The sequence below is a fragment of the Misgurnus anguillicaudatus genome, chromosome 3 (assembly GCF_027580225.2).
Source record: "Misgurnus anguillicaudatus chromosome 3, ASM2758022v2, whole genome shotgun sequence".
NCBI classification, from domain to species: domain Eukaryota; kingdom Metazoa; phylum Chordata; class Actinopteri; order Cypriniformes; family Cobitidae; genus Misgurnus; species Misgurnus anguillicaudatus.
Window position 1 is genome coordinate 29,082,882 of NC_073339.2, and position 12,014 is coordinate 29,094,895.

At 38.1% G+C, this 12,014-nt stretch overlaps 1 protein-coding gene across 4 annotated transcripts in view; it reads left to right on the forward strand.

The window, feature by feature from the left end:
- Positions 1 to 12,014, forward strand: part of usp53b (ubiquitin specific peptidase 53b) — a 64,098-nt gene that overhangs the window by 9,932 nt on the left and 42,152 nt on the right. For 3 of the 4 annotated variants that reach the window (XM_055205351.2, XM_055205350.2, XM_055205352.2), the window contains exons 4-6: positions 2,182 to 2,316; positions 3,006 to 3,119; positions 10,856 to 10,938. In XM_055205351.2, coding sequence (XP_055061326.2) covers positions 2,182 to 2,316; positions 3,006 to 3,119; positions 10,856 to 10,938 — 332 coding nt within the window. The remainder of the gene's footprint in view (positions 1 to 2,181; positions 2,317 to 3,005; positions 3,120 to 10,855; positions 10,939 to 12,014) is intronic. The other variant, XM_055205353.2, reaches the window with a different exon arrangement.

Sequence of the window (12,014 nt, forward strand, 5' to 3'; positions counted from 1 at the left end):
TAGTTTATTGAACGTTACGCCCAAAATACTCCCATTACAATAGGACCAACCCTTCTCGACCATGCGCTCGGCGCACAAACCATTTTTCACGTCGTTAAATTAGCAAAAGTGGATTCGGACACGCCCATTTAGACATTGCGATGTGCGCTTTAGACAATGCGCTTAGATTGTTAAAATAGGGCCCATGTACTCTGGTGACACCATGTCATTAAGCCTTTGTTATTGTTTTGAAAATGCGACTTCTATTGGTAAGATCCTACATGTTGTGCCTTTAACTAATTTTTCAGTGACTTGACTTACAGTGAATTTAAGGTAAATTTTATTAGTAATGTGTGATATTGTGATCAAACCATGACCTTTGCGATGCTAACGTAATGCTATAGTGAGCTACAGCATTTTGGCCATATTTCAATCAGTCTTTTGTTTGGTTTACATATTGTGATCTGTGTGTAAGTGGCTGTTAACAAAGTTGTTGCTTATAAGGACCATCTTTGTTCATTTTGAGACCTTATTATGGTTAGGATGTTGTCTGTGTACCCAGTACACATGTAGACACTATACGAGTGGTTCTCAATATTGGTCCTGCCTCACAGCACCATGCATTTTATGGGCGATTTCCATACAGAAAGAGAGCATTCCTGTGCCATACTCCCTTTGAAAGGGAGAGTCCTTGAAGTGAGCTCTTTGAAGGGTGCAGGGCATTCCTGTCTGTGTATGCATTTGGAACTTCCTTTGTGAGGGGACTGACAGACCATATGTTACCTTGACATTGCTGGATGAGGGTGTGGAATTCTACACTCAGTTGTTACAAATGATAATTTTTTTGTCATATATTATCTAGTTGTGACTGATTTTAATTAGCTTTTTCTCCCTGTTTAACAAAAGGCAAATACACTATATATGCAGGCTGAATAAAAACAGTAACTACTATTAAACATTAAGCAAAGGGAGTAGCAAAGTAATGTAATCCAACCAATCAGTGTGAAGAGGTCTGTATATATAGCCATCCTTCACCTCTGTCCATAACAGTTTTGCAGCATCCCTCACTCTCAGCTGGTATCTATCCCAGTTAAGGGGTGCACTCTGGGTTTGAGCCAAATTCCGAGCTCGGAGACTTTCCCCGGACAGCATGCCAAAAATGCATTCATTAACATATCTGATTACATGTTAATGCAAACTGTGAAACATATTTTCACACAAACTAAACTATACACTGCCTCCTCATATAAATCATATTGCTGTTATTGACAAAAATACTGTGAATGTCACTAAGATAAAAGCAAACTGAATTATTCAAACTATATACTTTAAAATGCATTGCAAAAATTTATAACCTGTGATCACAAATGGAAATCCCTTCCTTAAAGTGACCTTCACAAGTAGACACAAAAGTGTACATGTAGTGCATCATTTTTGCATCCATTTTTTTTAAAGTAAGTATTATATTGAATTTTAAGCAATTTATGTAATTGCTTAAAATTTCAAGTAAAACCTACTTAAAAAATGGATGCAAAAATGATGCACCATATCTCCAAGTAAATCCAGCGTATTATTTTTTACACTGTATAAGGCAGTTTGTCCAGGCAGGAGACCCAGTGTCCTTAAACAGCTAAACTTTTAAATGAAGTTTGTTTAACCAAGTTTGGGAGCATGATACTATAATCCAACCAGTTAGTATGAGATGTGGTCCATATAAATAGCCGTCTCTCACCTCTGTCCCATGACAGTTTTGCAGCATCTCTATGCCACTCCATTGGCTGGTACCTATGCCAGTCAAGGAGAGGGTGTACTCTGGGTTTGAGCCAAATTCCGAGCCGGGGCCCTTCCCTGGACAGCATGCCAAATATGCATTCATTATCATATTTGATTACATGTTAGTGCAAAGTTGTTAACTCAAGGTTTGTATTACATGTCTGATTTGGGTGGAGCTATTCTCTGCAAAAAAGAGGGTCTGAACACCACTGATATAAGAGGGATGCACAAAATGTGCAGTGTTTTAACTGAGAACCACTGCAGTAGACTGAGTCAGCTTACCAGTGTAGGTTTTGAGACACAGCCAAACTCACTAAAATCTGAGCACTAAACATGACACATTTATAATGTTTATTTTTCTTTTGACTGTTTTCTAAATTATGAGTTTTTGAGTGTGAGGCTTATGATACTCTTTGTTTCTTTCTGCAGAGCATTTTCTGTCAGTTCCAACAGAGTCGAGAACGAGCTCTGCCGTCAGACACCCTGCGGCATGCTCTGGCAGAGACCTTTAAAGATGAGCAGCGCTTCCAGCTGGGCCTCATGGATGATGCTGCAGAGTGTTTTGTATGTTTAAAGTCATATGCTTTTGGAAAGGTTAAAGAGGATTATACATCATCACTGTGGCAAAACAACACATTGAAAATTGATCAAGGTCAATGCTGACAATGACATTTACTTGTTGTGACCATCAGTCATGTGGTCAGTGATCTGGTCAGATTTCATAAGCTCTGCCAAAAATATCCCATGGCACTTTGTATGTATTTTATGAGGTGACTAATTTTCTAATAATTGTACATTTTATACAATTAATTTTGTACTAATTTATACAAACTAGCCAACTCGTAAAACACACTACGTACGAATTCCTGTGAGATCAGGTTGACTCTGTTTTAAAGTAAAAACTGCACGACAACATACTAAGTAACTAAGTGACACCTTTCCTGGCCTTTAATGGTTTTTCTGTCTACTTGCATGACTAATAAATAAAAAATGTGAAGGAAATCAAATGTAATCTCAAATCTAATTAATAATGCAAATTCTGCTGTTTTACTCTAAACAATTAGTTTCATATTCACTTTCATCTACTTTGTGATTTTGTACTCCAAGCTGATCTTCTTTTGTTGCTAAAAATAATGATTATGATAAAAATAACTGTAAGAACTGCCAGGTTTCTGCTAAGAATAACTACTAAGATGGCAATCATGTACAAAATCATTGAGTGTTGTTTTTTTTCTGTACGTTTTGGGAAACAGGAAAACATTCTAGAAAGGATACACCTGCACCTTGTTTCTGACTCAGCCACAGAAATGTGTACTTCCAAATCTTGCATCACCCACCAGAAGTTTGCAATGACTCTCTATGAACAGGTACTTTGTCTCATGTATTTTTTTCAATGGTTTCTTTCATTGTTAATTAAACTTAGCTAGAGTTGTCACACATTTATTTATCTTTTAAGATTTTCCCAGATTTACTAGGGCAAGTTAGCCTGAGAGCCAGATAGCAGAGGAAATTTCTGCATTTAACGTGATTTTCTGACTCACGTTAAATGCTCACGTTAAATGACACTAAAAATCGAATTTCCATAATGACCAATGCAATTTACCAATTACTGTAGAGTTTAAGATGTGCTTTTTATGCGTTACACAATGACGCAAATTCCAGTAAATTGACGAGCGCAAATTTTAGTAAATCGTTTTGTGTAATTCATTATTTTCTTCTCCAACAAATTTAGCATCTGAATGGGAAACTCCTACAAATGCATACAGTGGTGTAAAAAGTCTTGACCCCCCTCCATATTTTTTATGTTTTCGCATATTTGTCACACTTTAATGTTAATTTGTCAGATCACTAAACAAATGTATAAATTATTTAAAGATAACGCAAGGGAACACAACATGGAGTTTTCAAATGGTTTTTTTATTAAGGCAAAACAAAATCCAAAACTACATGTCCCTGTGTGAAAAAGTGTTTGCCTCTAAACCTATAAACTGGTTGGGCAACAACTGCAAACAAGCGTTTGTGATAACTTGCAATGAGTCTATTACAGCACTGTGGGAGAATTTTGGTCCACTCATCTTTACAGAATTGTTGTAATTCAGCCACATTGGAGGGGTTTTCGAACATAAACCACCTTTATAAGGTTTAAGGTAGGATTCAGGTCAGCACTTTGACTTGGCCACTCCACTTTGACTTGTGTTTTCTTCAGCCATTCAGTTGTGGACTTGCTGGTGTGTTTTGGATCATTGACCTGCTGCAAAACAAAAGTTCGCTTCAGCTTGAAGTCATGTAATGATGGTGTCAAATCCTGACTAAAGGTAACTGTAAACAGCCTCCAAATGGCTGTGAGAATCAACATCTGAAATCAAGACAACCACCCAACTGTGTGGAGACACAACTCACCAAGATTGCTCACATCGGTTTCTCGTCTCCCCCTCTCCTCATTATCTCAGCCCAGAGCACCTTAACCTCTCGACGTGCACTAATTCCTGGGCGGGATGACGTCAGTTTTTTTTAACGCTGCTAGCAATATCTATACAGTATAGCCTACTGTCTACAAATATTAATAATATTAACATTACTATACATCGTTTAAAAGGTCTACGGTTTTAGCATCAGTGTATGGTCTCTAGCATCAAAAATGTAGTATTTTGTGACAGAAGTCCAGATGACAACATGCAAAATATAAACGGGACATCTTACCTTTGTGTTGATATAACGATCACAAGTCGAATCCAGTCTGTTTCAGATGTGTGAATAACCCATGAAAACCGAATACATCCAATGACCATTTTTGTCCACAAATGCATATAATTCATGAAATATAGATATATAGCCTGTTCTTTAAATCAGATTTCGCATGAACATCTTGTAATAGAATACAATATAAAATCTGAGGACTATTTACATCGTAACACTGTGTATGAGATTACACTTTAGGTTCAAGTAAACACGTAAACCCGCGGTCAAACTTTGATTTTAAAAGTAGGCGGGAGTATAATACATAATATCCAAACAGCGCTGTCAAAGATAGTGACGTCATTTGACTTGCTCGTTCCTCCAATGACTTCATGGAAAATATTGATAGACAGAACGTGTAGCCAATTAGATAACGAATCCAACGATCTTTGTGTGACATTTTATTTCCTGGTGTGGAAACTGCATTTTATATGCTAACATAAGGATAAATAATAATAATAACGAATGTGTATGCATGTAAACAAAGACTTTTATTTTGGGGCTGACTGGTACTTAAAAAGGCACTAGTCTTACAAAAACCCTTGCAAGAACCCTTATTTTTGGGCTTATTGACATCAAACGTGAAACATAACTTCTTTAAACTTGTGGCTTTGGGATCATTGCATTTCTAGGTTTCACACACATATTTATCATTAAGTTTTTTAGTAATAAAACAGATGTTATGCAAAAATCTTTTATTCCAATTTACTTCAGCCTCTCTAACTTTGTTTATTTTTAACTTAAAATAATTTTAAACCTGAAAAATGAAGCTCAACGTGTCTTCTCTCTTATGATATAGTGATGCTTATACTCTAAATGGGTTATACTCTCAATTTAGTAAAACAACCCTTTTAGTAAAAGTAGGTCTTTTATGTTTAGGCTAGAGTGGGAGTGCTTTTCAAGAGGTTAAATATCACTTCTAAACTACATTCTACATCTGGTCTTGTTTGATATAATTTGAAATATCTAGTGCAAGTATAGTGCAAGTGGTACAATGGTTTCACTCCTATAACAACAGAATTGAATGATAATTGTAACAATAAATTAAGCAAAGTTCAATCAATGTTGAGAGACACCTCCCACATGTAAACCAGTAACCCGTTATGTACAGCCCTCTGGGTCCGCAAGACCCAATCACCACCAAATTCTCATCATTATTACAATGCTTTGTTCTCTCTGGATATTTAAGAAACGTTTGCAAGATTTTTATGTTTAGAAATGAACCCCATGATGTTGTGTCTTGGGAACAGCATCACATATTTTTATTTACATGAGGAATCTGTAGCCAGATCTCCTTCACTGTTACAGTTACAGATTGATTTATGCTTCGTATTTAATTTGGATTGTTAATTATAAATCTATGACCAGGATTAAGTAGGCGTATCGTCTACCTTTTCATTTTATTTATTTGGTCTGATGAACCACTTACTTTAAATCGATAGGGTTAAGTTTGGCGTAATGACTTCCCTTAATTATTTGGTCTGATGAACCTCTTAACTCTTAAGTAGTTGCATGGTCGAGTTTTTAATCGAGAAACTGTGGAAGCTAATGCAAGGATTCTAAGTGACAATGGAGAACCAATTGACCCTTCGCTAAGCCAAGCCCTCCTTAGTTACTGTTGCTACGTCTTACAAGCTTTTGCACCTGGCAAGTCTATTACAGTATGTTTGCATCGTTGTCAGACCTTCCCAAGGAGATAATTAGTAATTTTTGGTAAACAGGTGAAATATCTGGAGAGCAAGACTGCAGTATGCATTCCAGGGATATATCCTTAACATAATATGCAAACCATTTGGAAAATAATTTAATTTAAATTAAGCTAAAGCGTTTAGGTCCCAGCTCAAGCAGAAGCCACCTCAGACGCTGACCATCCAAATGGGAAACACAGAAATTGAGAATCAGCTTTGTTCATGCACAGCAGGGTAAGTGAAATTTATGAAAATAATCTAATAATTATAAATCAAACATCTTATCCATAAGTCTTGTGGAATAAACACAAGACATTAGCCTGACCACTTTGAAATTATAACATTCTCCCGCTTATAGAACCCTGGGAGAGCCGCGATTGGATTGGGGTAGTTTACTCAGGGGTAGGCCGTCCATAAACAAAATGCTAAAATATTTATTAAACTATGTCTTGCTTTTAATCATCTTGTTTTACGTTCAAATATATGCATTATGAACAAAGAATCATTACTTCTTAATCATTACTTACTTAAGTCATTACTTCCAAGCAATGATGTGCTGCTGAGTTAGCTAGCTAATGTTAGCTAACAGTAACGTTTTCTTACATTGGAGCAAATGTATGTGTTTTTGTTAATCCTGTCGATATTAAGATGTGAATAAAGCCTTCCACTCTGCTTGATCCATGTCCAGCATTTCACCCCTTGGGTTTTACATTACGGGAAGGGAAAAATACACCACTACTTCCAAACTTTTTGGATACCAGGTATCAGATTTACACAATCCATACACAGAAAGCATTGGCAAGTTTCTCTTGCTCAAAACCTCTCGCACCTACACTGTCAAAAATAAAGGTACGAAGCTGTCACTGGGGCAGTACCCTTTAAAAAAGGTCCTAATATGTACCATTTAGGTACAAATATGTACCTTTAAAGGTACATTTTGGCAGTTCAAAGTACTAATATGCCCTCTTTGGGTACAAATGTGTACCTTTTTGAAAGGGTACTGTCCCAGTGACAACTTTTGTACCTTTATTTCTGAGAGTGTAGTTACGGTTGCTAAACCACGATTAGCCTGTGGCAGTTTTCCAGGCGTGACTTACCGAAGGGTCAATTGAACGAGTCAATATAATAATGAGTTAAATAAAGAATGATCAAACATTCATCCAAATTTGATTCATGTTACAAATAATTCAATTTTATCTTTTAGAGTCAGATAAAACTACCTAAATTACGTAATGTTAAAACGTCATCTGTAAGCACCGGAAAAGACCAAAGGTGTAGGACCTTTCACCATGCTGAATGGTTTCCGACATTGGAATTGCAAGACATTCTCCTCTTGGATTTTTTAGTAGAGAGAATTCATGCTTCTATTTATCACAGCAAGCCTTCCAGGTCGTCGCTGTGCTCTTGAGGTAATTTTGGTTGGCCGGCCACTCTTGGGGAAGGTTCTTCACTGTTCCATGTTTTTGCCATTTGTGGATAATGGGTCTTACTGTGGTTCGCTGATGTCCCAAAGCTTAAGAAATGGCTTTATAACCTATTCCAGACTGATAGATCCCAATTACTTTATTTCTCATTTGTTTCTGAATATCTTTGTGTCTTGGCATGATGGCAAGCTTTTGAGGATCTTTTGGTCTACTTTACTTTGTCAGGCAGGTCCCATTTAAGTGATGTCTTGATTGCAAACAGGCTTGGCAGTAATCAAGCCTGGGTGTGGCTAGAGAAATTGAACTTAGGTGTAATAAACCACAGTTAAGTTATATTTTAACAGGGGGCAAACACTTTTTCACACACAGCCATGTACTTTTGCTTTTTGTTTTCCCTTAATAATAAGAACCTTTTGATAATCTGATACATTAAAGTGTGACAAATTTGCAGTAACATAAGAAGTCTGTGGGGGGCCAACACTTTTTCACACTGCTGTATGCAATACGGTCGCAAAAACAACTGTGTCCATGCCTTTTCAGACACTGCGTGTCTTTAGTAAATTCTGACAATAGTGTTTTAACGGCAAAAGAGGTGTTCCCTTTCAAGGTAACGCAATGCTTTGTCGCCGTAGGGTCGCATTGGGAATGCCTTTGAGGGATTGCATCTTGAAGCAAGATATGAAATCAGGCCAATAGGAAGAGAATACATCATAGGCGGGTCAGGTGTGAACCAGAAAGTATAAAAAGGCATCTTAAAAGCATAGGCCGTTTTCAGTATGCGTTCAGTTTGTTCTTGTCTGTACTTTTGTTCTGGTGGACTTGTGAAACATCACTAGTCATGTACTGTCAAGTCAAGTACTGTTCCAATTCCAAGTTCACATCAAGCCAAGTTCAGATAACATCCCTGACAGATAAGTTTCCCAGAATGCATTTCGTTTCACAGGAAATGGAGCTAATAACCTGCACAATATTTAAAAATATTACTCTTTCTGTGTCATAAAATGTAGCTTTTTTTGTTGGCTTTAATGTAGGCTTTAGCCAAGAAAAATACCTGATGGTCTTGGGCAAGCCCCTGGCTTATTTTGTATTATACAGTATAATTATACGCCCGTTATCGCTGCCACCCGGTGTGTTTCAGGGCACAGTGGCTCCTCTAAAGCTTGTGCTGCATTACACTCACACAATTGGTCTTGAAAGACTGATTCCCTTAGTAAACAACCTGGGAGCGTGGAAACTTCTGCCAAACGTTTCATCTTGGCCTCTGCTTAGTGTAGAGAAAGGATATAGAATCGAATTTTCTGGTTGCCCAGTCTTTTAATGGGGTGCTGACTACAACTGTACACCCGGAGTGAACTCCAGTGCTAGAACAAGAAATAAAAACTCTCTTCTGAAATAGGGCCATAGAACATGTTCCACCTCACGAGAGGGAATCTGACTTTTAAAGCCGATATTTCTTAGTTCCAAAAAAAGACGGAGGGTTGCATCCAATTTTAGATCTGAGACTTTTGAACCAGAATGTCAGGAAGTTCACGATACTTACAATAAAACAGGTCAGGTCACAAATTAGAACTGAGGACTTTTGTAAAGATAGACACTTATTTCCATATACCCTTACACCCAATGGTTCCTACAGTTTGCTTTCAGAGGCAAAGCATACTGATATTGGGTTCTTCCATTTGGCCTAGCTCTTTCACCTCACACTTTTAAGACTAGGCCAGTTTTACACTGCCAAACAATTTCAAATATTGTTAGGTCTAATGACAGCAGTGTCCAACACATTGTCTGCTCTGTTTTTTCCTCACACATATAGCCCCATTGGGTTTGGACTGCTCCAAGAAGTTCTGGAGAGAGTTCAATGAGAAGGGGTCAGCCCATTGTTGGTAACATCAAATTGAGGGTAATATCTCTCCTTAACGGAGCTCCCTGGCAGATTCCATCAGAAAAGACATCCTTTCTCAGATGGGAGTCAGATTCTGCATTTACCCTTTGTACTATGGGAAAGAACCCATTAATCATTCGCTTCCTTTGTGGCACTCAGAGGCCGAGGCCTGTATATCGTTCCAGGGTCCCAGCTTGGGACTTGGCTGTTGTTTTGGAAGGGCAATCTTTGGCACCCTTTGAACCTATTGAATTTTCTTACTCTGAAAACATTGTTCCTCTTAAGAAAGTATGAGATATTCAGACTCTTTCTGTTTCTTCCACGTGCCTAGAGTCTGCACCGGAAATTGTTAAGGCTTTTCTGTACCCTAGGTGGGGTTATGTCCCTAAGGTACCAGCTAATGTGCCTATGCCTTTTATCTTTTAAGCCGTTTGTGTTTTTTTTTCAGTACAGTGGACCAGGAAAAGCTTGAAAAAGCAGAAAATTTTGATTTGTCCAGTGTGAGCACTGGATGCTTATGTTCAAAGGACTGCTTAGTGGAGTGAACCTGAGCAGTTGTTTACTTGTTTTTTGTTAGCCCAAGAAAGGTGGCCCGGTGACCAAACCAACCTTAAGCAAATGGATAGTCGAGGGTATCTCTTTGGGTTATGGTGTCTCTGGATGGCCATACCCATAGTGGCCATACCAATTCAGTGCCAATTTAACTAGGGGTATGGAGGTCTCTATGGCTTTAATGTCTGGGGTTTCAGTAGAGGATGTTGGTGATGTGGCAGGTTGGTCCTCTTCGCTCGCATTCATAAAAATTTTATGAAAAAGATTTGGTATCTATTCCACGTTCAAGGGTTCTCACGTCTAGTGCTGCTCTTTGAAACACACAGACAGGAATTTGAAGCTATGGTGTTGTGGGTATTCTATTCCCAAAGCTTCACTACAATGACGCAGTGCTGAGTTTCCTCAAAAGGGGAACGTCTCAGGTTACGGTGTGTAACCCTTGTTCCCTGAGTAGGGAACGAGACACTGTGTTCTACAGGCCTTTAAAACGCAATCACGCAGAGACGTTCCCAAAGTGTCACTTTGACGACGCAACAGCTGTAACCCGAGACGTTTGTTGTTGCGCAAGCTGTTAGTAAATCTGGCCCTAAGTGTTAGACACCTAAAGCAGTGTTATCCCAAAGCTTACAAAGTTTAAAAAATCCCTAGCTAAGGCCAGAGCCCAAAATAACAACTGTGCTTCTATATTAATCTTTGTTTCTTATGTTTATTTTGACAAAGTTTACTTTACTTATCAAAGACATTTATTACAATGAGTGACCTATCACAGTTTATGGTATGTTTCTGCTTATGTATTTCTCACAGTAATTTCTTTTCCTGCTTAGTTTGTTTGTCGTAGTTGTGGGGCATCATCAGACCCTCACCCCTTCACTGAGCTTGTGCACTATGTATCCTCCACAGCCCTCTGGTGAGTGAAATCATCTAGTAATGTATATCCTGCAGATAAAGTTTATTTTAGTTTATTTAGTAAATAATATGTTTATTTTTATATGGATAATGTCATATTGACCCTTTTATCTATATGAAAATGTAAAATGCATTCTTTGACCATTTTGACAGCTAAAAAAGCTGCATTATAAGTACTTCAAAGTACATATGTAACCATGTTACAGAAGGGAATAAGATGTTGTGCCATGGTGTTGACAAAAGTGTGACTTCTGGTTTATTTTTGTTTTTGTGATACATGTAAAATCAGCCCAATTTTTTGCCTATGAGGGGTCATGTGATGAAGCGTTGTGAAGACCATAAAAATGCAAAGGTGTCCTACATAATCAGGTTCTTACTATCATAAGAAAGATGCAGAGACATGTCTAAAGTCTGGTAATTAGAAGCAGCAGCTACTAGGTTACACAGGAACATTAAATCTGAATGTTATTACTCACTGTGCCATACAAAAACAATGCCTGCCTAAGAGAGACCATTAGCTGGATGGTCATCTATGGCCACACTGTAGCCTGTAAAAAAGACATCCATCATAATAGTACTGCAACGGCATTTGCACAAATAATTAAAGGCGGAGTCCATGATGTTTGAAAGCCAATGTTGATATTCGAAATCACCTAAACAAACACGCCCCTACCCCAATAGAATCTGGACCTTCTGTTGATAGACCCGCCCCACACATACGCAACCCGGCATTTGATTTGATTTGATTGGCTATAAGTGTGTTTTGGTAGTCGGCCCATCTTCTTTTCCAAAGCGTTTTTCAAACATCGTGGACTCCGCCTTTAAGCCACAGATGATGCCTAATGCCAAACATATCAGTCATTAAACGGACTGTCTGCTTGGTGGCATGGAGGGCAAGATCTTATGGCCTGAGGAACTTAATTTCTTCAAAATGCCTCCAAAAATGACATGGTGTTGCATGCACACTTTGAAAGGCACTTGAGACATGGCTTGAATTGCAGTTGCCCTGTATGAGGGGTGAACTCAGTTTTCTCTGACCAGGGCACTAGCTTAGGTTTCTGCATTAAATTTAGTAAA